The sequence below is a fragment of the Macrotis lagotis genome, chromosome 1 (assembly GCF_037893015.1).
Source record: "Macrotis lagotis isolate mMagLag1 chromosome 1, bilby.v1.9.chrom.fasta, whole genome shotgun sequence".
NCBI lineage: Eukaryota > Metazoa > Chordata > Mammalia > Peramelemorphia > Peramelidae > Macrotis > Macrotis lagotis.
Window position 1 is genome coordinate 465,581,796 of NC_133658.1, and position 26,989 is coordinate 465,608,784.

A 26,989-nucleotide genomic window follows, 5' to 3' on the forward strand; every position below is an offset into this window, starting at 1 on the left:
ATTTTACAAATGAGAAATCTGAGATAAATAAGGTTAAGTAACTTGCCCAATGTCACACAGCTACTAAGTTTCTGAAGTCACATTTGAATTCAGGAAAATGAGTCTTCCTGACTTCAGGCCCAGGACACTGAACCATAAAGTTTTCTCCTACTTAGGGTTGAGATAGGAGCAAAAGAGAGAAATATGGAAGAAATTATCTGAGACAAATGCAGAAAGTTATATCTGCCTTCCCCTGCTAATCCTTTCTAAAATTTTCTTCCTAATATGTTTCATTTTACTCAATGAGTTACAGATAGTGTGGAATAGTAGACAAGAAACCCAGACATGGGAGTCAAGAAGACCTCAGACATATACTAGCTGTGTGACTTCAGACAAGTTATCTAATCTCATCTTCAAAGGTAAGGAACTGCTTAAGACAAAAAAAGTTACATAACAATTGCCACCAGGTGAGAAGGGAGGATTTACTTGACAGAAGATACCAATAAAATTACAAGTCCAGGGAAAAAATCCCAAGAAAAATTTTATCTGCAGGGCAATAAAATTTGCTTCCTGCAAAAAAGAATGGGTGAGGATTTTGTAGTTATGGTTCTGTTGTTCTGTTTCTGCCAACAAGAAAATCAAACAAAATAATTCATACTAGGCACCTCCATGTCCCTTCCTCTCACTTACTTCTCACTTCCATGAAATTTGGTTCTAGATACTGCAATCAGATACAAATTGCTCTCTTTGGTGTTATTAGTAATCTCTGAATTTTCATTCCCAATTATTTTCTTTCAAGTCTCTTTCTACTTGATAATCCTGGGTTCTTTCTCCTTGGTTTTTGTTACACTGATGTCTGAGCAAAAATGCAAGGAACAGAATTATACAGTGGAGAGAACCTGGACTCTGTATTCAGAGGTGCTGGGTTCAAATCCCACCTTGGTTAAGACATGTATTCTCTCTCAGTCTCAGCTTCCTAAAATGTTAAATGAGGAGACTGAGGGAGATGAATTTGCAATTTCCTTTCCAGCTCAACATCTTTGATCCTAGGTTTTTCATGCCTCTGACATAACTGGAACAAAAAAAAAGATTTATGTGAAAATTGTCATAGATACCATTGTAAGATTGAAAAGTAGCACATAGAAAGAAATAATTTGAAAATTACATATATATATATATATATAAATCTAATTAGGTTTATAAGTGGTTTGAGGGAATGTTATGTGAGTGTACCATTTATGTTCATATTTAAAGCTGATAAAAAAACCACATGACAATTTTGTTATTGTTATTGTTTGTTTTTACAGAAACACACAGGGGCTTCCTGCCAACCCAGCAGCATAAATAGGAAAGTTGACATTTTCTTTCTTGAAATCATCACCCAAGAAAATATTTGACACGGTTCAATATTGATAAATTAAAATCACTTTATTCAAAATCCATTAAACAAAGACATGTTACTAAATAATGATCACTAGAGGTAGCTCTATCAACACAAAAGTGGTCAGTTGGAAGAAGGCAAATATAATGATGGGTTAGGGTGTGCAGTCACCTTGGCACATAACCAACACATAATCCCATTACTCACTTCCTGATTCTCAGGCTCCTTTCTTTTAATTCATCCTCTTTTGAGTTAGATAGGGTCATGTGTGAATGCTTGTAAGAGCCAGAAAGAACCTTAGAGACAACCTAATCAAATCCACTAATCTTACAGATGAGAAAACTGAGGCCTAAGGGCACAAGGACACATAGGTAGTAAGTGGAAGAACAAGGACTGCAACTTCCATTCTTTAGACTCCAAGTCCTATATTTCCATTCTAGATGGTCTAGGTACTTTTCTCTTTTTAGTCTTCTCTAGCTAAAATTCTTCTATTTTAAAAATCTAGCCTAGAAATTTGGCTGTCCTAAATAAAGGCAAGCCATTTCATCTCTCAGTGTCTATTTTTTCATCTGTAAAACAAGAGAGGAGGCCTTCTAAGATCTCTCCCAGAGCTGTTATCCTGTGATTCTAAATCTGTTTCTCATAATATATATTCTGTAACTTACATTACAGGAGCTATCAATGATCCTATTCTCTCTTCTTTTTCTCTGATTTCATCTTTTTAAGCCCTGTTCCAAGACTTTATTATTTTTCCTGGTCCTAATGATGTTCCCTTTTATAATGAAAGCTACCTGGCCTCTCTTTTATTTGGAATTTTGTTTATGAAACTTTAAGGTTGATTGAAGAGGGGGGAAAAGTATTTTTTTTAATATTGTTTCTCATACTCTGAAAACTTTTCTGGTCTAAACTACCAGAGCCCAAAATAATCCTATCAAGTTGTATCATTTTCAAAGGTAAAGGAAATATATAATTTAAATTTCTTGCATTAATTAATATAGTCAAAAGAGAAAAATGTTTATTTTATGGTCACTTTTGAAAAATTATTATTCAGATGTGATCATATATCTCCCCTGGACACCTTCTGTCTATGTGTCTTTTAGGGGATTTTGGGATACTGTGTTTCCTTAACTAAACCCTTATCTCCATGGACACATGAAATCATCAGACTTCCTTTCCCTATAAACTTAGCAAGTTGGTAAAATGAAAGCTATCTAAATATGAATGAATGAATGTAATTTAGGTTTCAACAACCTGAAAAGTAGAAGTTTTTAGGAGAAGGTTTAGTGAATTTTGCTTTAAACCTTCAAATTCATTCAGCAAGAAGTTACATTAAAATATAGAAGATACAGAGGTTTAATTTGCAACCAAATATTCATGCTACATGGAACTGCAATAGTTACCTATTTCTCTAAAAAAATTTCTTGATCTTACTTTGATTTGATAAATATCCACATTTTTCTGTTCATCATGCAAATAAAATGTTGGGAAATGGTTCAAAATCATGACAATTAAAGTTATTATACAATTTGACTTTTAAACAACCTAAAATAAAATAGTAAATATTAGCTATTTCAAAGTAAACATTTTTCAAACTCTTTTACCTTAGGTGTTTAGAGCTGATGACATTTTATAGATGAAACAATAATGTTTAATATAAGTAAACTTTTATCTATAAAATCAGCAAGAATAGCTTTCTTAGGTTTAGTTCTTTAACATATGCTCCCATGTCATATAATATTTTCTAAAAATCTGAATTATATTCAGATCAAAATAGCTAGGAATTTTTGCTCTCATTATCATGGATTTTTAAAACTAAAAGGGACCTTAGAGATCACATAGTACACTTCACTTATTTTATGGAGGAGTAAAATTTGAAGTAAATTGACTTGCCCAAGGATATACAAGCAATTTGTAGTAGAGCCATGATTCAAACTCAAGTCATAGGATCATAAACATACAGCTGGAAGAGAGGCACAGAGTCTAACTCCATTTTACAGATGAGGAAACTGAGTCTTAGAGCAATTTACTTGTCCAGAGTCACACAGCCAGTATGTGTCCAAGACAGGATTTGAACTCAGATCCTCCCTACTCTAAGTCCAGCACTTGATCTAGCTGCCTCAAGGTCCCATGGCTCCAAGTCCAATGTTCTTTCACTATTTAAATAAGCTTTTTTTAAATACTTGTATCAGTTGCCAATCTGATACATAAATAACATGCTAATACATTCTCTAATACATTAAGAACATTCTCTAATACAATAAGCAGAGTTCTAACTAGTTTCTGCAATAATATGAAAGTGATGGTATTTTAAAATGATGTTTCTTTTAAAGCTTCCAAAATCTCCCAGAGAAAAAATTTGAAAGCAGTTTGGCAGAACTTAGAAATACACCAGAATCTTACACCTTATAGCTCAATAAATTCCAAATGGATACAAGACTAATTATAAAGCTTCACAGCATAAAAAATTGAAGAAAAATGGGAGATACCTTTCACAACTATAAAGTGAGGAAGAATATTAAACACAGGCTAGGGGTGATCATAAAAGACAAAATGGACAATTTCAAGTGCATAGAACTAAAAAACTTTTCCACAAATAAATCAATATGGCCAGAATAAGAAGAGAAACTTCAAGAGAGAGGAAAAAGAACTTTGCATCAAATATCACTAATTAAAAGTCTGATACTCCAAACATATAGGAATTTAACATAGATATATAATACCATCAGTCATTCCCCAATAACTAAGTGATCAAAGGATATGAACAATTTACAGACAAGCAAGTACAAATTTTTAATGGCCATAAGAAGGCAAGCTCCAAATTATTAATAAGAGAAATGAAAATTAAAACAATTCCAGGGCTTTATCTGATGAATGGCATAAGAGAAAAGTCATCTTAATATTCTACTGATGGAAATATGAATTGGTTGAACTGTTCTGGAAATTAATTTTGAATTATTCAAAAAAATGATCAATCTGTTCATACCTTTTGACCCATTATTGCCATTCTTGGAGATAAACCTTCAAGAATGTCAAAGACAGAAACAGAGGCTAACTATATACAAAAATATTCATAGGACATTTTGTAGTGGTAGAAAACTGAAAGTGGTGCCCATTGGTAGGAAAATGACTAAAGATTTTATGGGATAAGGGTATAATGGAATAATATTATTTTGCCATGACAAATATGAGAAATTCTGAGAAACATGGGAAACGTTATATGAACAGATGCAGAATAAAATAAGCAAAATTAAAAGGACATTACACAGAATGATACAACAATGCAAATTAAAAGATGACTAAGGAAACTGAAAGTTGACTAACTGAAAAACCATTAATGGTCTAGTAGAACAGATAATGAAACCTATTTCCTGACCTAGGGCAGAGAGGCAGGGAAATATGAGGACAGGATTTCATTGTATCCACTGCCAGATGTTGTCACTTTTTGCTTAACATTTTTTCTTTGTTACAAGGTAGGTAGGTAGGTGAGGGGACTGGAACAGGTGTTTTACATAAAGGGCAAAAATAATACATTGAATCAAACTTCCAAGTGATAACTTTTTATTACAGGGTTGAAAAGTAAAATTGAGATAGGAAAGTATGGAATCAAAAGAACTTGCTCTAACAGGTTACAGAAATTTCTTAGAAAGACTATATTAGGTGGTTACAATTAAATAAGCCAATATACAAAAGTCATTTGCTTTGGCCTTGATTCAAAGCTTTCTCTTAGTTCCTTAAAGATACATTTAATTCTTTCTGGAAATTTGTTTTGTCTGAAGAGTAGCAGAATAAGAGAAGTGGAAAATGTCTTTTCATTTCCACTTAGTGTGGAAGTAAGAAGCACAATCTTCCCCAGATCAAGATGGATTAGTCAGGATTGAGGATTCCCTTTGCCTGACTGTGGTTTGGGAGATAGGAAAGCAATGTCAAAATAGTATCTCAGTCCTGCTTCTCTCAACAGGGTCATTCTGATCACTAGGGGCCAAAGTGATTGTTTTCATCACTAACTCATTAATAGAAGAGAAACAAAAAATCTAATAGTGGTACAAATTAAATCATATTTCACTTCAAGAATACAAGATAATTTAATAAGCTTCCATAAAATGACATTGAATCATATTGGGAGTCTATATATTGATTGCCTTCCAACACTCCCTTTTTTTAACGTCTCAATTTTTTCATCACAGAGAAACTATATTAGAACATCATTATGAATCTCAGAGTAGAATTCTGTATTGAGTGGGACAATCATGGGGAATAAACTATTGAAGTACCAAATGAACCTTATTAAAAGGTGGCCTTATCTATAAGTCAGTTCCATGGCATGGTTCTCCTGTGAAATAAAGAGCAAGCTAATGAATTTATACTTCCTAGCAAATTTCTCCTGTACATATTTGCATCTGTTAACTTTCTAGAATGCTAAAATTGATTTTAAATCACTAGTACATTGCACTAAGAATGATCAATAAACAGTTATCATAAATAACAATTCTTGTCATTCATGAAGCGAAAAGTTACATTCTTTACCATTAACACAAGTAGTATGCTTTATATAAGTTATATGGGGTTTTTAAAAAAAAGACTTTTATAAGCAATTTTTTTCCTTGATTCTCATTTCCTTTCTCAATGTAAACATCTGTCAGTCATGGTTGGTCATTGCCAGGTCTTCTGTTCAGCTCCAAGTCATGGAATAGATGACTTAACAAGAAGTTCAAGAACAAGGGAGGATTCTCTTTGGAGCTTTTGTTGAACTTGATTATCAACACAAGTGTTAATATACTTACTCAGATTCCTCCTCCTTTATCCCCACACTTCTCAATTCATGCCACCAACCAACTCAGCCATATTGATCCTACAAGTTAAGTTCATTGTTCTTCCTTTCTCAAAAGAGCAAACCCTAAAGTTTTCTTTGAGTTATTATTCATCCTATAATCAATTCTTTAGGTCACAGAAAGTACACCATGCCAAGGGTATCCAGGGGAGTACAATGATTGCAACGGGCAGGCCTTGTTGAATACAATTGGGATAATTAACAGAATTACAAGTTTCTAATTTTCAAATAAAGATTATTCATCCAGGAAAGAGTCTTTACTTGTCTTGTTGTTACAGTCTGACACCTTTACCCCTACCTTTTGCTTCTCGATCACAATGACAGGAGAGATAAGAAGAGGAGCAACACAACTGGAGCCAGGGTTTCCAAAAAAGATTCGCCCAGGATAATTGATTGGGAACCACGCTGAGTGTCTTCGTATGGTTGTCTGCTGCTTCTTGCATGACTCTTAGAATTTCGTGAAAATGATTTTCGGTTTTTGAAGTTAATGGATGTCTCTCCTTTGGGTCTTTGGAGATATCAAAAAGTAAGGGAGGATTATGACGAGTGACATAATGCCCATTGCAAAAGCATACATGAGTTGGAAAACAGCCATTGGAATCATCTGGTTTAAATTTTGGTGTGAAGAAGAAAGCTTTCCAGATAGATGTGCCTGCAATAAAAAAATTTTAAACAGAGACAAAAACTGATGTTTTAATTATGAAAAATGAAAATCAGACATTATCAAACTACAGTGAGTAATTACTATTGCTAGCACATATATTTCTTATGGACTCCCAATAAACAAAACAAATTATTTGGTCAAGAAATTATTGTAATCTCAGATTTTCACACAGCAACCTAGGTAAAGATCTGTGAATTTTTTGGTGTGAGCACTCATTTCATTGATTAAGGCACTCACTATGCCTCTACAACTTAGATAATAGTCTTGAAGATTTTCTGAACCAGGCAATTCACCAGTGAATGGACAACTAAATGACAAGTGCTTCTACATTTAGCTAGATTGGTTTTCAGATAATAGAAAAATCATATATGTGCAGTCTAAATTTTTATTTTTTACAATGTGTTGACTTGCCAAACCTTTAAGAAACAGCCTTTAAGAACTGAGTGTCACTCCAGTAGTGATGAAGAGAATTATGAATGTAGCAGAAACAAATTCTGTAATTTTTTTAATGCTGTTATATCTGGGAATCTTGCTAAGGGTGTGGAAGGCACTTTGCTCTTGAGATGTAAATTGACTCCTATTGTTTAATTGTTTAATGTAAAATTTGTATCCTGTCTCCTCATTCCCAATCCCCAGCCTTTAATCTTCTAGCTTTGGTTTGGGAAAAGGAATTTCCCTTTTTGCCCTCAGTGCCCCGATAAGGGGCAGGGCTAGAAAACCCAGGCTGGACCTCCAGTTTTAAAATCCAAGACAGCATGTGAATTCTTCCATCTTTTAGTAACCCCTGATTTCTCAGTTACCCCAAATGGTGTAGATAAAGTACAGACCTATAATCATCTTTATTGGAAAAGTTTATATAATAAATTTTGTATACAATAATAATAATAATAACAAATAATATAATTGAATTGGACTATGTAATATGAAAAAATCCTGGTGTTATTTCAAAACTTTTATATTCTGAATTACAGAAAGAAGTATTTAAAAATCCAACTCTGAGCAAATTAAATTGTTCATTAAGGGAAAGAACTGCTTTTTTACTGAAGCAAGATGGAATCTGATAGAATTATTTTCAGGAATACTAAAGTTCATAGTGTTTACAGAAAGTAGATTTGCCAATATTATAATGAATAATGGGGACATTTTTTCAATTTAAATCTTTTTTACATCCTTGGATTGGCATTTTTTTTTGAAGAGTTGAATGTTATCAAAGGAGAGGTTTCAATGAGGGTTAGTAAAAAAGCATGAAAATCTTATGACCAAACATAATAACTTAGAAATCATCCAAAACCCTTCACTCTCCTTATCCTTAATATCTAACCAGTTGCAAGTATCATAGATTTTATCCCTATAACATTTCTCACCTCTCTCCTGACCATTCAAAAGATCACAACCCTAGCCCAAGCCTTCATTTCTCACATGAACTATTGTAATATATTTCTAAATATATCTGTAACAATGAAGTCTTCACTTTCTAATCTATATTCCATATAACTGTGAAATTGATATTCCTCAAACACAGATCTGACAATGTTATTCCCCTGCTCATGAAATTTCAGAGCTCCTTTTAGTTCTATAACAAAAATGCAAATTCCTCTGTTCATAATTTTAAATTTTTAAATATATAACTCCAAATTAACTTTCTAAACCGAGTTCACATCATTCTCCCTCAACCTCCAATAACTAATGTTCCAAACTGGCCTTTCTGCTGTTCAATGTCCATGACATCCTTTGCAAAAGCTGTCCCTTATGCCTGAAATGTTCTTTCTCTTCACCTTCAATTCTGAAATTCTTAGCTTCTTTAAAAATAAATCTCAAGGGCTAGTTCTCACAACATATTTCTTATCTCTCCAGCTATCATTGCCTTCTTTCCTCCATGACCCCTGACTACTTCAATCTGACTTTGGATATATTTTATCTTTGAAAGTTAGCAAGGAAAGTTTGAGTTTATTATATTAACACATTCTGACTGTGTGACTCTAGGCAAGTCACTGAAATTCTCATTAATCCATCAATTCTCTAAGAGTAAATTGCAGAGATTGTGCTGATTTTCATTAGTAGAGAAAATTTTCTCCTTGGGAATTTCTTATACTAAGGACATCACATGTCTGATAACCCCCCACACAATTATATTTATTTACTTGTATATTAGTTGCTTCACTCTCTTTTCCATCCAGGTCACCCAGTTCCTCTAGAATATAAGCTCTTTGAAAGGTTATTTTTCTTTGTCTTTGCATCCTTTTCGCCTTGTATGGTCCCTGCCTCAGGGAAGATAAAAACAAATGCTAGCTAAGTTGAATGGACAAGCTACTGGTTAGAAAAAGTTGTGGCACAAACAGGGATGTGGAGCAGAGAAGGAACACTTGGTAGCATATTTAGCACGAGAAAAGGCATAGATGTGGGAAAAAATGTGTTTGAAAAATGATAATTAGCCCAGGTTGTGAAAGGCATTACTGGAAGACAAGGCTAAAGAGATGCACTGAGGCTTGAATCTGGACTTTATTTCATTTACAGGATTTTGGAAAAGGAATACACTAGTGTGTGTTTGTGTGTGTGTGTGTGTGTGTGTGTGTGTGTTTGTGTGTGTGTGTGTGTATCACAGTTTGTTCTGCTTCTCAGTATATGTTTAACCAACAAAAATAAAAAGAAGTCTAGATCTAGAGTTGGAAGGACTTCAGAAGTAATTTAGTTCAACTGCCTCATAATCCCTAGAGGCTAAATGACTTGTTCTAAGTCATACAGTGAGTATAAATGTCAGATGCAGGATATGAACCAAGGTTCTCTTCACAGTTAGTGCTCTTTCCTGTGTCCCTTAATGAATAGGAAATGAGTGCTCCATCACTTTATTTGTACTGAACACATTCAGCTTCTAAAGATTAGATCAGACTGGAACACAAATGCTTCCGACTACAAAGAGAATTTGGGAACACAGAAAGTAAGAATCCATAACACAGCCTTAAATGTAATTCAGTAACCTTAAGAATCTTTACATTCTCCTCCTTCATTCTTCACCATATATAACACATTAGCTTTAGGAGCTTATTCAGTGACAAGCTGACAGGCGATTTTCTAGTTCACTTAGACTCTTCTTATTCAGTAATCAGGGACAGCTGGGTGAAGGTTGTTACAGAATGAGGAGGGGGAAAATACCCTCTAATGTTCCTTAGAACATTACAAACTAGGAGGATGATTTAAATTTTGCAATGCTTCTAGTTACAGTGAGTGCAAAAGTCTGAGGGAGTACTGCCCCAGAATAGAGTGCCATTTTTGCGGTCCAATATCTTCCATTTTCTTTTGAAAACTCCCATTCATTTATTGAAATAGTTTCAGTCTTCTATTTTTAAGCCAATTGGAAGATTGATTTAAGAGTTTGCCAGAATGCTTAAGCTATCTTTACCTAGGAAGGTGAGTACCAATTATTATGCTTAAGTTTATGTATATGGTTTATATACAGCTTTATACCATAGATTAGTATTGAGAATTATTCTGTAACATAGTAGAAATTTTTATTTTCTTCTATGATTAAGAACCATTTAAAAATGAAGAAGTAGAGAGGCTAACTACACTTTGTAGTATTTCTTATGTAAACAACAGAAAATTAAGCAATAAAAACAAAGTATCAATATTTAATCTGATAAGGTAAAATATGGGTTCACCTTCCTTTATTTCACTACATTCTTTTGTTCTTTAGCAATCAGGGATTTTAAATGCTTAAAAATGTTATTTGGAAAAAAAAAGGAAATAAATGCCTAGTCATTTAGTGGACCTTTACTGGAGTTTTTCAACATACATCATGTGTGAGAATTTGTGTTTATGTTTGTAAACCAATTTTATTTTTAGTTAGTGAGATTTTTTTAAAACAGAGATCGCATTCTTTTAAAATAAAGAAAAAATAACATTTGTGTCTGTGTTTCATAATTATTAGTGGACTATTGTGAGGAATATGTGGGTGTTTGGGTTCCATAATAATGGGAAGGAAGGATTGTTAGTTTACATTACAAAGACTTGGGTCTGCCTATGTTGTTGCCTATGGACAGGTACTGAATTAAAAGATTTAGATTTGATCAAAAACTGCCCCACCTGTTTATAAGTTAACCTGGTCTTGATCTTCTCCTTTAAGCATGCTGAAGGAGATGCAACTGTTCTTGCTCATTAAAATAATGAGCAGATCAGGGGAAATGTATGGGAGCCAATGTGTCAATAAAATTGTGACCCCAGCCTATGATTGGCATGAGGGGGCAGAAACAAAGCCTTTCAAATTGCATAAAAGACCTTCCATTTCTGGGATTTCTTGCCCCTTTCTCCCATCTTGAGAGGTGTGCCATTTTAATCACTCTGGACTAAGTATTCAATGTTTGGAATTCACTCAATTGACAATACATATTTAGCATCTCCTTGGTGAAGAGAATTCTTTGTATGAAGGTGTGTGTGTGTGTGTGTGTGTGTGTGTGTGTGTGTGTGTGCTAGCTCTTTCAAAAGCTCCCTAATTTTAAGGAGCTTTTTTAAAATAAGACTTTGTAAAACTTTTCCCTCTACTCTAAGAATAAGATTTAAAACAGTATAATGTTTCAGAAATGATACATTTCTCCAATGTGGGGAGGGAGAATAGCCCACAAAATTAGGGCACTAACTCATTACACATATATACATACACACACATTGATGCATGTGTGTGTGTGTGTGTGTGTGTGTGTGTGTGTGTATATATATATATTTCATAGTTTTAAGAAATACTTAGAAAGGAGTTTCATGTGAAAAAAAGTACCAAATTAGTGTAAGGCACACAAGATATAATGTAGTCAATTAGGTATAATGTAGTCAAAAACTTAATTGTCACTTTTGAAATGGCTAACATCAAAGACAAATTTCAAATGGTCCAATTTCAATCATCCTCAAATATTATTAAGCAGCTAAATAGCTTTGATTATTTGGAGTAACAACAATGACAAATTCTTGTTACTATTGTTTGTCCTTCATTTTTGAAGAGGACTATGACATCCAGAAAGTGATATCATGACTTGCAAATGAATTGGACTTAAGTGAAGCAGGGCTGTGCAAAGTCACCAATCTCATTATCTTCTCCTGAGCCATCTGGGTCCATTGGCAAGATAAAGATCAGGATGACTGAAGATGGCCCTGATACAGTAGGGGACCTATATTTCCCAACTGCATTTTCCCAATTACATTGAATTTGGTTCACTCTGTCCTTGGGAGTCATACACGTTGACTGAGGGCTGTATTTGACACCTTTGATCTATAAATGTCTTCCAATATCTGACTGGATCCTCACAGCAACCTCTTAGGGTGGAAATTATTAGCTTTAGTTTTGTTCCCATTTTGCAGATAAGAAATTGAAACTCTAAATATGCAAATAATATGACAAAGGTTATAACCTGATTTGTTTGTATGATTTTTAAGGATGGTGAGCATGTTAAGAAAGAGTATATGCATGTCAGAGTATATGCATATGTTATTTCATTAGTACTTTGAGACCAGCTTAAGTAACACAACTGAGATCAAAATCAAATTAAACAATTCCAAGTTCATTAATTCAATTACAAGCATCCAGTAGATATTAATTAACATAAACAAGAAAAGGATCTAAGATATAAACTTAAATAACTATTAATATAGGAACTTTCTCATCAATATTGATAAAAATATAATCTATGATACTATAATCAGTCCTAGACAAAATAGAATAAAGGTTTTATGTAATATTACTTATCTAGTATGTATCATAGGCAAGATCTGAATGTAGCACTCCATCTATCACACCATGCAGCCTTTGGAAATATTGAATTAAAGTGTTGAAGGTAGTTAAATTCACTATAGATTCATAATTTCAAGTTTTAAATATATATGGATTAATTGTAAAATAGTTCTTGATCAGATCATGGTTATAGGCTATAATTTTCTTAAGATTTTACTTTCATGTAAAGATTTACAATTCATAATTTAACCCACATACATAATCTACACATGTATTCTAGGCATCCTTAGGAACAGAAAAATTTTTGCAAACCATATTGGATACCATAATAAATCTTCATGGTCCAACAAAAGACTAAAATAGTTCAAAATTTTACCATGCCTATTGTTTTTTACTATTAAAAAAACACAACTGATCTTTTAAAAGAATAAAATATTACCTTTAGGACTCTCATAATAAGGTATTTCCATGAATTTATCAAAATGATACAATATTCTTTGAGATATCTAACAAGAAAGATAAATTTGTACATTGATGACCCTCTGAAGATTAATATCAAATCAGACATTAAACAGAAAGATGTATGTCTTCTACCATCAGGAGAGATGTCTACAACATATGGAAGAGAATTTGACAAATGATGAGGCCTTCCAGATGCTCTCATTTGAATGTGGTATAATGTTAACTATATCAAGAACTAGCATAAGGACTGAACTATGATTTCATCAGCATAAGAAAGTCTCAGGTGAGAAAACTCCCATTAACAATTTCAGTCAGTCCTTCTTCTGAAACTTGTGGTTTTTAATGGTTGTCTAGTGTGCCGAGGGATTAAATTACTTGCCCAGGTTCAGACAACCTTCATGTGACAGAGGCAAAAACTCAGTCTTACTGGATGTGTGCTGACTCCAATGCCATGGTTCCTGACTGAAGTCATTCATCTTAAGATGCTAAAATATTAAAGTTTAAAAGTGGAAAGGAACTTGGAGATTATCAAGTTCAAGTCCCTCATTTTACAAATGAAGAAATTGCTTACAATTGGGCTATAATTCTGTGATTTGCTAAAAATTATATAAGTAAGAAATGATAGTGGTTTGATAGAGGTCTCACAATTCTAAAACCAGGGTTCATATTTTTTTGACAACTCCTACAGTCAAGCATGGTGCTGAAAAGATAGACAGACAGATAAGATAGATAGACAGATAGATAGATAGATAGATAGATAGATAGATAGATAGATAGATAGATAGATAGATGATAGATAGATAACTAGATGATAGATGATAGATAGGCAGGCAGACAAGCAGGAAGATGTTTGATAAATGGATAGAAGAGAAAGGGAGAGGTAATAAAAAGAACAGTAAGATATTAGCTGCAATCAATAATCCTAAAGAGAACATCATTCTCTGTTCTTCTGAAGCTCTTAATAGGTCTGTTTAATTCAGATAGTCAAATTAATACCATCTCCTAGGCTTCACAATCCAAGGAGAGACAGTATTATCCTAAGGATTGAACTGGAGGTGTGGAGTTATGCCACTTCCTACAGGGGAAGGAACAGACAAAACTTGCCATGTGACTTAAGAGGGAGTTTATACTTGCTTTATTTTATGGTTATTTGTGTATTTGTATTATCCCTGCTACTAAATCGGGGATTCTCAGTTTTGTGTGTGTATTGGATCCCTTTGAGTATCTGTTCAATTGTCTTTTCCAAATGTTTATAAATTACAGAGAAACTAATGATATAATGATATTGATGTAAGATATAATTTTTCCCATCCAAGTTCACATAATCCCAGAAGTAATATAGTCACAGATTCTCTGAGGATATATGAACCCTGAGTTAAAACTTGTATTCTAAATAAGGATAGGACATTATTTCATTTTGTTTTCTTTGATTTGTGCATTTGTATGAAGAGAGTGGAAATAGCAGCAGAAGGGTTGGGAAAGAAGCCACTGGCTATTTGGATACACAACACATAAACAGGTTAAGGATCTTCATCTCTGACAAAATTGTTAGGGAAAATTTCCTTAATTGGGGACTAAGAGCTATATGGTGGGTTTTATTTTTTTTATGTAAGCTTGGACAAGTGCCTTAAACTTGAACAACCTGTTTCCTAATTTGTGAAATTGGAATGATAGAAGCAACTGTCTCTCAGATTTGATTGGGGGATCAAATTAAATAACATAGATAAAGTGCTTTTCAAGCAGTAAATTATTATATAAATGTCAATTATGAGTAATAAACTGAACCAATAAACTCACTAAAATAGGAGAGAAAGTAATACATATGGTTCTGAGGATGAATTGTTTCTAAATAAACTAACCAACAAAAAGCACTCAAGTTTATCTCCTTCTAGTCTGTCTGGGTAATTTTAAACTCTATGGCGTAAAGCATGATTCTTCATTCCTCCAATGTGAAAGCAGTGGGAAAACAAAAGAAGTACAGATGAGGGACTGAAGAGTGATCATACTCAAAGCCAGTTTAATAGTAACAGATATAGTCTGGGAGGAATCATCCTCTCCTATTTTGAAATAAGAAAAGGGGAAATTCCTCTTTATGCAAACTCTGATCTTCACTGAAATATCTGCTAATAACATAAATAGTAAATAGAAGGAAGGAGTTTCTAGGACTCTAAACTGGTTATTTGTCTTACCAATTATATTACCAAATAAATTGTATCTTTTGAAAGGAGAGTCAGATGAGATCTTTTTGAAGAAATGTGGAATAGGTTTTATGAGTCATTACTGAGTGATTCCACATAGTTATGTTTATTTCTTGCTGAATGTATTGCATTCCTTCCTTCCTGTTCTGAATACTATTGTATCTAGGGAACCTTTAAACATGATGCCTTTCTAAGGTTGTTGTAGAACAATGGAATGGATAATGCTGGTATTGCTAGCAATGAATTAGCAACAGCTATGTCCTTGATGGCACTGAGCTTTTTCGATTGCTTTGTATGTGTCAGTGTCAGAAACTACACAGCTCTGGCAGTCAGAAGTCACAGGATTCTTACACTTTATAAATACAGTGAACAATATTTATCCAAGCTAAAGTGCGTATTACATCTTTAGTATATTTTTGACTTCACACTCATTAAAGTAAATGTCTCACACATTTCTGTAGGACCATCAAAAATAGCAAATGCAAATTTTCAATGAGATGATTTAAGTAAAGGATATTGGTCTTCAGTTTCCTTCTAGTGCCTAAATTTGAGTATGTGTATGTGTATATCCTATCTCAGATGATTCAGTTGTGATTTTGAGAATGTTTTTAAGATATCATGTGAATTGGACAAAAAGTCTTATTAAGGTAACTTGAAGAGATAATTAAGAAAAGACTATTCAGTCAGTCCTCAAGAGTTAATAAACAGGCTATCCTGAGATTGCAGATTAAAAGAAATCTAGTTAAACTCTTTCAATATTCCCCTCCACATAACTTTAAAATAATACCTCAAATCATATTTTGAAGTGGCAAAACTAACAAAAGATCAGAGTAAGACATTTTTCCAGGCTAAGAAAATCTGGGACATTGGCATTAAAGATTTATAACACCAGGGAAAAGATTTTGGAGTCTCACAAAGATGGTGGCACTGGCAGCAGTGGCCAAAGAAGCAGTAGCTATTCAGGAATTCTCAAACCAGACTTTCTAAAGAGGTCAGTCAACGAGGCAGAAAGTGATTACAAGAGACTATGTTGGTGCTGGGCATAGCTGCACTGATTCATATTTTTATAGCCCAAACACAATTCTGGGTTGCAGTTCCAGTGCAAAGAAGGGCACTAGGGTAACCAGGGAGTAAGGTCCCTGGTTACAATTCCAAGGCAAAGAGAATACTAGTACTTGTGACTGCAGGGTTTCTCCCTGGATAAAAACCAAGTATGGAATATAATATTCTGGAAAACAAAAGAGTCAGGATTAGAACCAAGAATAACCTAATCAGCAAAACTGTTATAATACTTCAGGGGGAAAATGGATATTTAATGAAAAAGAATAATGCTTTCAAGCATTCCTTATGAAAATATCAGAATTGAAAAGGAAATTTGAGATTCAAACACAAGACTCAAGTTAAATGTGATCAAGAGTAATCATAAGGGTCTCACTAAAGTTTTTTACATACCTATATGGAAAGATGATGTACATGTGTGTGTGTTTGTGTGTGCAACTATACAAATATATAATTCCTAAGAAAGTTATTATTATTTGCACAGTTAAAAGTAATTTACACAAATAAAGGACATTGGTATGAGTTTAGTATGTTGAAATGATCTTCAAAAAATGGAGGGAATAAGAAAGAGGAATGTACTGGGATAATGGCAAAGGGATAGGTAGAATGGGAAAAAATTTCTTACACAAAAGGGACATGCAAAAAAAGAGCTTTTGTAATGGAAAAAATGAGAGGGGTGGAAGGTAATACTTGAACCTCACTCTCTTTGGAACTGGTTCAAAGAGCAAAGTACACATGCAGCAGCATATAGAAATGTGACATTCAATAGGGAAATGGGAGGGGAAGAAGATAAGAGAGGAAACATGATAAAAGTGGTTAGAAGCAAAAGAGACTTGAAGAAGGACAGCTTAAAAAGAGAGGAGAAAATAGAAATCATAACTATGAGTGAATGTGAGGAGCTCACCCATAAAACAAATGCAGTTAGGGGTAGCTTGGTGGTACAGTGGTTACAGCATAGGCTTTGGCAGCAGGAGGACCTGAGTTCAAATTTGAGTCAGACATTCAATATTTACTTAGCTGTGCGGCCTTGGGCAAGTCGCTTGCCTTTCAAAAAATAAAAATTTTAAAAAAGCAGATAGCAGAAGTGATTAGAAACCAAAATTTAACAATATTTTGTTTACAAGGGGCTCACTTGAAAGACAAAGACAACACAGAGTTAAAATAAAGGAATGGAATGTAATCAAATATACTTTAGGTAAACTAAAAAAGGGCAGCAATTGTGATCTCAGAAAAAAAGGGAAAACAAAAAATAGACTTAAAATGAATAATAAGAGAAATCACATTTTATTAAAAGGTATCATAGACAAAGAATATCAAAAATATTTTACAGGAAACTGTAAAGACCTCTTTGTCAAATTATAAAATTGAGTCAAATTTATAAAAATAAAAGTCATTCCCCAATTGATAAGTGATAAAATAATATAATCAGGCAGTTTTCAGAGGAAGAAATCACAGCTATCTATCTATCTAATCATTATTGATTAGAGAAAAGAAATTTAAAACAACTCTAATATACCACCTCACACCTGGATGTTGACCTTGATTCTTAAAAAGGAACAAAACCATATCATTAGATTAAAATCAAGTTACAGTGTGCCTGACTGTGGATGTTCAGCCCAATATTAGCTCAGAATGCTTTATGATCAGTTAGGCACAAACAAAATAATCCATGTGAAAATATAGGGTGGTGGGGGTGGAGCCAAGATGGAGACATGAAGGGATCGAGTCTTAGGAGCTCTCTGATAAAAACTCATAAGCTAAGGACTCTAACTAAAGTTTTGAGAGACAGAACCCACAAAGGGATCCAGTGAAGCAGTTCTCCTACTCAAGATAACCTGGAAAAGAGCAGAAAGGCTCTGCTCCTCGGGGTCGGAGGGGTGGCCCACCAGAGGGGTGGCCCGCCAGAGCCAAAAAACTTTAGCCTCCCGGAGGCAGCACCAGGGCACTGGGAGCCATGGCTCACAGCAGCGGGGGAGTTTCCTGAGCTGCACCCCGGGGAGCACTGGGCACAAAATGGGGGAACAGCAGGGAACCTCTGCTAGAGCAAGCACGTGGGGCCCAGCCCTCAGGGCACACACCCAGCAGCTTGGTCTTTCTGCAGCCTAGTCCCAGAAACAGAAGCAGGCAGAGCCAGTAAGCAGGAGCCCCCAAGGCATGAGCCCATTGAGCTGAGGGAGGGAGTGAAGAGAGAGAGACTGCCCAGCTTTGTCCTCTGCCTCTGGAACAGGACTCTGGGGCTCTGACCACATTCAGATCCTGATCCCAGTCTAGGCCCCCCTCCATAGAACAACAGGGCCCCCCCACCTCGGCCCTGTGGCAGAGGGGGACGCTTGTGTTCATTCACAGACCAGGAGGGAGGACAGAACCACACACACACTGAGACCCTTGTGGGAGTGTCCCAAAAGCTCAGGAAGCACCCCCAACAAACAGGCTTAGACTGGGAAAATGAACAAGCAAAGAAACAAGAGGAAGACTATTGAGAAATATTTTGCAAATGAGCCCAAGAAGGATCAAAATACTCAGTCTGAAGATGAGGAAGCACAAGCTCCTGCATCTAAAGACTCCAAGAAAAACAGAAATTGGGCTCAGGCTATGACAGAGCTCAAAAAAGACTTTGAAAATCAAATGAGGGAATTGGAAGAAAAACTGGGAAAAGAAAGGAGAGAGATGCAGGAAAAACATGAAAATGAAGTCAGCAGCCTAGTCAAGGAAATCCAAAAAAATGCCGAAGAAAATAGCATGCTAAAAACCAGCTTAGGTCAAATGGATAAAACAGTTCAAAAAGTTATTGAGGAGAAGAATGCTTTAAAAAGCAAAACTGGCCAGATGGAAAAAGAGATAAGAAAACTCTCTGAGGAGAACAAATCCTTCAGAGAAAGAATAGAATTCAGGGAGATTCATGAATTTACCAGAAATCAGGAATCAATACTTCAAAACCAAAAAAAAAATGAAAAATTAGAAGAAAATGTGAAATATCTCATTGAAAAAACAACTGATATGGAAAACAAACTTAGGAAAGATAATTTGAAAATCATTGGAATACGTGAAAGTCATGATCAGGAAAAGAGCCTTGACATCATTTTCAAAGAACTTCTACAGGAAAATTGCCCTGATATTCTAGAAGCAGAGGGCAAAATAGAAATGGAAAGAATCCACCGATCCCCCTGAGAAAGAGATCCCAAAAAACCAACCCCCAGGAATATTATAGCCAAGTTCCAGAACTCCCAAGTCAAAGAGAAAATATTACAAGCAGCCAGAAGGACACAGTTCAAATATCATGGAGCTGCAGTCAGGATCACACAGGACTTAGCAGCAACTACATTGGAAGCTCGTAGGGCTTGGAATACAATATACTGGAAGGCAAAAGAGCTTAGAATGCAGCCAAGAATGAACTACCCAGCAAGGCTGAATGTCCTCTTCCAGGGAAAAAGATGGACTTTCAATGAACTAGGGGAATTTCAAATGTTCCTTTTGGAATGGCCAGAGCTGAACAGAAGGTTTGATCTTCAGATACAGGACTCAGGTGAAGCATGGAGAATGGAGGAGAGGGGGGGAAATATGAGGGACTTAATGAGGATGAACTGCATGTATAGAAAAATGAAACTGATAATATTCATATGAACCATCTCAGTTAATAAAGCAGGTAGAGGGAGCTTTTATAGTTGAAGCACAGGAGAAAGCTGAATTCGAAGATAAAATATGGTGTAAAAATGGAGTCAATAGGAAAAAAAGGGAAATGAAATGGGAGAAAGAAAAAGGAGAGGGGGAATAGTCCAAGATATTTCACATAATAAGATTTCTTTTTATTACAATGAGCTATTGCAATGATATGGAAGGGGGGAGGCAAGGGGGAATGAGGGAACCTTTGCTCTCATCAGAGATGGCTAGGAGAGGAAACAGCAAATATACTTAATGGGGTATAGACAGCTGGAGTAAGAAGGAGGGGGGAGCAGGGGAAGGGGTGGGGATGTGAATAAAGGAGGAGAGGATGGACCATGGGGAGACAGTGGTCAGGTATAAAACATTTTCTTTTTTACTTCTTGCAAGGGGCTGGGATTGGATGGCCTGCCCAGGACCATAAGGCCAGGTGGATTCTGGTCCTAAGGGGTGGTATGGGGGCTCAGGGCTTCTTGGCCCCAGGACCAGGGATCTGTCTGCTGGGCCACTCAGCGACCCTACAGCAGAGTCAGAGTGAAAGGAGAGATAAAATATAGTACATGGTAGTGGAGAAATAAGAAAGGAAGGAGTTGTGATCAGCAATGGCAATGTTGGAAAAATATGGAAGTAACTTTTGTGATGTACTTATCATAAAGAATGTGATCCACTCACAACAGAGTTGATGGTGTTGGAACAAAGACTGAAGCACATTTTTTGTTATTATCATTTGGGGGTGGGTGCAGGGCAAGTGGGGCTGGGTGGCCTGCCTGGGGCCACATAGCAGGGTGATCTTTGGGTGTCTGGGGCCAGATTCAGATCCAGGTGCTCCTGGCTCAAGGGCCAATGCTCTGTCTGCCACCCAGCCACCCCTACTATTATTACTATTTTATTTTATTTTGGGTCTTTTTTTTTCTTCTTTTTGGTTTTTGCAGGGCAGTGGGGATCGGGTGGCTTGCATGTCACATGGCTGGGTGATTATTGGGTTTACGAGGATGGATATAGACTCGGGTGCTCATGGCTCCAGGGCTGGTGCTTCATCTATTGCACCACCTGGCCATACCTACAATTATTACTATTATTTTTTTTAATTTTAATTTTTTTCTCTCCCCTTTATTTTTTCACCCAAGCAAGTTTATCTATATTCATGGGGGGAGGGGTATTTTGTCTACTTGTAAACAAGTATATTTTATTAATGTAAAAACATTTGTACAAAATGAGAATAAAAAATAAATTTAAAAAAATAAACTACCAAAAAAGAAAGGAAAAGAAAATATAGGGTGGATTCTCTAAATCTCTAAATCACAAATTATAGCAAATTCTAGGAGGAGGTCATCTTTGCCTATCTAAATCTCACATTCCTTTTGAGGTATTGCAATTCTGCTTTGCTCATAGGGCATAGTACCTTCTTTAACAAATACTGGAGGAGATGAGGGAAAAATAGATGTACTAATGAACTGTTGGTATAATAGTGTACTGGTTCAACCATTGTGGAGAATAATTTGGAAGTAGGCTCAAAATCCTATAAAATTGTGCAAATTCTTTGTTCCAGCTATACTACCATGAGGTTTGTATCTCAAAGAGATCAAATTAAAAAATAACCTCTATGTATAAATATATTTATAAGGACTCGTTTATAGTGACAAAGAATTGGAAATTGTGGCAATGCTAATTGATTGGGGAATGCCTGAAGAAGTTGTAGCATGTGACTGTGATGGAACACTATGGAATTCCTGGAAATGATGAGGGAAAATCGTGAAAGACATATGAACTGCAACAAAGTGAACTGAGAAGAACTGGGATGTCACCATGCAGTAATGATGATCAGCTATGAAAGATCTGGCCTCTCTGAACAATATTACAATCTAAGAAAATTCCAAAAGAATCATGATTAAGAAAAAATACTACTTCCAGAGAGAGAAAGAGAACTGATAAACTCTGAGTGCAAACTAAAATATAATTTTCTTTGTTTTTTTGTGTTTCTTTTATAAAATATGGCTAAAATGGAACTGATTTTATTGATTTCACAAATATTATTGATATCATTGCACATATTTTCAGTGGATGTGCATGTGAATTGAACAGAGAGAATTTGAACAAAAACTTTACAAAGAGAAGACCATTTAAAATAAATAATAAATCTTTTCAAAAATAATTTTAAAATAAATAGAAAATTCTATGAGATTGTCTGTTTCCTTGAAAGGGGAAGTAGGGGCTTTATTCCTTATTATATTAAAATTTTAATTTAAAAGAAAAATCCATCATTCTACCCAGAAACCTGTCCCTTTTAAACTTTGTAGGAGTCAATCCATTCTCAACTCCTTACAAATCTAATAATGACTCATACATTAGAGACACTCACAGTTTTATTTTTCCCCTCCAATCCATTCTCTAAGCTTCTGGCCTTAGATAATGAGTTCTGAATTTCATATTCAATCTCGCTAGTATAGTTATCAACAGTGATAATGCTCAAAGAAGCCTGCAAATGATAAACTGCAGGGTATTATTCTTTTCCAGGTCTCTCCACTTTCCAATTGTAACATCACAAAGCACAGCAAACTCTAGGAGGTCATCTTTGCCAAAAATAATGTTTTAGAGAGACTGACAGTCTGAGAAAATATATGTAAGCAGTAGCTTCATGAATACAGAGATAAGTGGTCACAGATAACACAATAGAACATAGATAATGGAGTACGTTTTTGTCCATATCTACTATAGGTTTATTTTAAGATTGTTTCATTTCCAGTTTTGTAATGGAGCCACAAATCCATATTTAAAAAGATTGAGTCATAGGTTTGTAGCTTTAGAGACTATAAATCACTAATAGATTAAGTACCTGAGGCCTAAAATTATTATGTGACTTTTCCAAAGTCATTCAAGGGATTGAGTAGAAATTATTTTAATGTTCATTTTGGTTTATACTGGGGTCTATAACATATCCAGAATCCCCTTTTCTGAGTTACAAGTTCCAAGACTTGATTTTTCCTCCTCACTCATATTTGCTTTGGAGATTATTAACTCTAATCAATACAAGGTATAAACACTTTTGGTTCATATTATGGTATAGTGTATAGAAGTCTGGATGAATTCCAGTTTTGCTATTTAATAGTTATGTCAACTAGGGCAGTGTGTCTAGAACACTGGACTTGAAATCAGGAAAACTCATCCTCCTGGATTCAAATCATATAATATCATATATTACTATCTGTGTGATTGGGTAAACTACCTAATTCTGTTTGCCTCAGTTCCCCATCTGTAAAGGGAGCTAGAGAAGGAAATGGCAAATAACTCCAGTATCTTTGCCAAAAAATAAAACCCAAAACAACTCAAAATGGGATTCACGAAATGGACACAAATAAGAACACTGAATAACAAGCCTTGGGTAGACTACTTCTCTGGTACTCAATTCCCTCATTAGTAAAATGGGAATAAAAATATCTGATATTACATATCTTTCAGTTCAGATCAGTTGAAAAAAGGAGTCAAATTCCCTTGCAAACTCTAAGTGCCATGCAGAAATACACTATTATGTGATAAATACTGGAGGTATTGAAGACACGAGTTAAAGTATTTAGCATGATACCCATGGAACAACCAGGTAATGAGAACTGGTAATGTAGGACTTAAGTTTAGGAAACACACAATCTGGTCTAAAGGTTCATTTTATAGATATGGGTATCATCTGAACAGAGATAATTATTGAATTTATTCATTCCAATGAGATAATCAAGAAATTGAGTATAAGAAGAGAAGAAAGCTCTGGACAGAATCTTGAGAAAAACAGATGGTTGGGAAACAGATTTTGATTCAGGAAAAGAGACAAAACAAGAAGTTGGTCAAGCAGGAGGAGAACCTAAGGACAGAAATGTCACACAAGTGAAGGGAGAAGAAATTATCTAGGAGAAATGAGTGACTGCTGAGAGGTCAAATAGAAAGAGAACTGACTTAGAAAAATGACATCAATTATCAACTGAGCATAAACTATAAAAGGTTTTCCACTAAGATTTCTTGTGAGAGGGCTCGAGAATATATTTCAAAATTTTAGCCTTTATTTTAATTCTCAGATTTTGAATTTCCTTGGTAAATGTTAGATTGGCAATCATACTAAGAAATTTTTGCTTTATGGGCTTTGGAGTAGGGAAATATATAGAAAGGACTTTACACACAGGAAGGAACCAGTAAATATCTGGTCATTAAACAAATTTAAACATAAAATTTTTGTAATCCACTGAACAGTATTTACAGTAATATTTTCAATATTTAGCTATTTAAGTAGTTTTGTCCTTTTTTCCATTGTTAAGCTAAAAATAAAACAAGATGGCAGTGGAATTAAAATTATTGGGCACAGACTAATTAATTCCCAAATATAATTTTGAAAATCTTTTTTTTTTGCAAGGCAAATGGAGTTAAGTGGCTTGCCCAAGGCCACACAGCTAGACAATTATTAAGCATCTGAGACTGGATTTGAACCCAGGTATTCCTGACTCCAGGGCTGGTGCTTTATCCACTGCACCACATAGCCACCCCTTGAAATTGTTGAGCTAATGAAATGCCAAAGAAAAGTGTTTATTATGCCTGCACACTAAGATACTTTATAAAAGGTAATGTATTAAGATCAGAACAGACCTGATTCCAGTTAAGTCTAGAAAGAACACAGGTATGCCAATTAACTCCTTTGTTACTGTTCTTCATTTAAAATTATGTTACCACATCATGATGCAAACTGAAGGAAAATCAGAGGCTGTAAGAATAATGACATTGTCGGTTTCATTCATGGGCTGCCCTTTACTTGTAACCTATCACTTTTATTTTTGTGAGCCAGGGGCCTAGTCTGATGAGCTATAGAGGCAGAGATGAGTGGCAGAGGTGAGAAACCTCCTCCAGACAGTAAACCAAGGCTTAACCTTATAGCCAAGATCTATGTTGCTAAAAGTAGATTTGCAATACTGGGAAATAGAGGGTGAGAACAATAAATCTAGCTGGTAGGGTTACCCAAAGTTGGGTGACATAGAAGTGGCCACTAGTAAAAGAAACCTGACTGTACCACCTGCTAAATGATGAATTTCTTCTTCAGAAAAATTTTTTTAATAAAAATGTTAGGCTTTACAATGTTAAAGTAAGTTTAATAACTGAAGTGGTATGGAAACTGGTTTGATTATAAATACATTTAAAATAATCTGTAGATAGTTCTTTTTTAAAGGGGAAAAATTGTTCTTTGTTTTAAACTTCTTTTTAAATATTTTTTCAAGGCAATGAGGTTAATGACTTCATCTCAATCTGGTTCCTCCTTCTAGTAAGGAAGGAAGAGAGGGTAGGGAAAAAAGGAAGGAAGGAAGGAAGGAAGGAAGAAAGGAAGGAAGGAAGGAAGGAAGAGAAAAGAGGGAAGGAAAGAATCAATATAAAAGTAGTATAAGAAGATACATATATTATTGTGATATTATTATTAGAACAGGATGACTGGGCATCTTGTGTTACAGAGTGGGAAATTTAGAGAACACAGTTAACACCAAAAAGCAGTCATTATCCAGCTCTAACTTCTTGATGAAGGCGAGTATAGTGTCTTTATCTTAGAATTGCTTCTTCCTGACTCAATAAGCTAAAAGTGAGTCTCTCACCCCAAGAACAAGTTACTTCTAATAATCTAGGTGCAGAAATGTCAAGTTATAGCTCTTGTTTATGTGTGTGTATGTGCATGTCGTGTGTGTGTGTGTGTGTGTGTGTGTGTGCACATACTTACTGTGAAGGGGACCCTGAATTTGTCCTGAGATGACATATTTTACAGACACACTGAACCCAGAGAATGCAAGAGGCATTGAACATATCAAGGATGAAGCCTGCCCTGAACTGACATAATTTGTTATTTGCACCTCCATTCTGGACTCCCTGTCTAGACAAGCACCAGTCAGTCTGCATTAAACTGAGAAACTGTTTCTTCAGCTGGGACCCTTTTAGATAAGTTGACCATCCTATTTTCATGATCTGGCAGTTTAAGGGAAAAGTCTGCTGCTTCTGCCAATATCTTTCTCCTCCCCTGCAGAAGGGGATTAGTCCTTTTCCTCTCCCCTATGACTTCCCTTTTTCCTTGTAACATATATTGATATTTAAATCCAAATATTTTGGACATACATATGCATATGTATTAGAGACAAAAGAAATCAACCCCTGATCATTGCAATGTTAAATCTCTTTTCTCATCTACATTTTCCTTTCAGATTCTCTTATTTTCTCTTTAGAGAGTTCTTCTCAGGTGATGTAAATAAAAAGTTCTTTACTGATTTGTTGTTGATTCTACTATGTGAAATCAAATGTACCTCACATATATGTGTGTGTGTGTGTGTGTGTATGTATGTGTGAAAGCATTTGCTAAATAATGTCAGATATTGTTGAACATTTTATAAATATTATTCCAGTCAATCTTCACAACAACCCTGGGAAGTAGAAACTTAAGGAAGACAGAAATTAAGGAATTTACCCAAGGATTTGCACAAGGATTTGCACAGCTAGTGAGTATTCAAAGCTGAATTTGGATTTAGGTCTTCCTGACTGCAGGTCCAGTACTCTAATCACTATACAACTTAAATGCTTCTAATATTATTATTACAATACAATATGCTCTATAATATTAGATTAAATATCAGTGATATATATAAAATATCACAAAAAGGATAAATATCTAATGCTATTTTAGATTTCAATAGGTCGTAGAGTTATTTTCTTCCATATTGTACAAATTGGGAAACTGAGGCTGTATGACCAAATGACTTTCCCAAGTTTAAACCATTAATTATTTGGAAAGAAGGAGTGTTAACTCAAATTTTCTGATTCCTGATAGTCATATATATATTAAAGATAAGGAAGTAACTTAGAAAATAAACATAGCTTGAAATAAATTTTTGTGAGGCCCTTTGACTTTAGATAATAGAATTAATAAGGAACCAGTAAAAGGAAGAACTTTTCATTTGCAAAGGCCCTTCACTAAAGAGAAAATAACAAAATCTGAAGGGAGAAGATGTGATCAGGGGTTGATTTCTTTTGTCTCCAATAGTAAAAT

At 34.9% G+C, this 26,989-nt stretch overlaps 1 protein-coding gene across 5 annotated transcripts in view; it reads right to left on the reverse strand.

Annotated features, from left to right (window-relative positions):
• Nucleotides 1-1,426: 1,426 nt before the first annotated feature.
• STS (steroid sulfatase) overlaps nt 1,427-26,989 on the reverse strand; it is a 203,630-nt gene continuing 178,067 nt past the window's right edge. For all 5 annotated transcript variants that reach the window (XM_074213609.1, XM_074213612.1, XM_074213608.1 and 2 more), the window contains one exon: nt 1,427-6,840. In XM_074213609.1, coding sequence (XP_074069710.1) covers nt 6,461-6,840 — 380 coding nt within the window. In that variant the 3' untranslated portion in view covers nt 1,427-6,460. The remainder of the gene's footprint in view (nt 6,841-26,989) is intronic.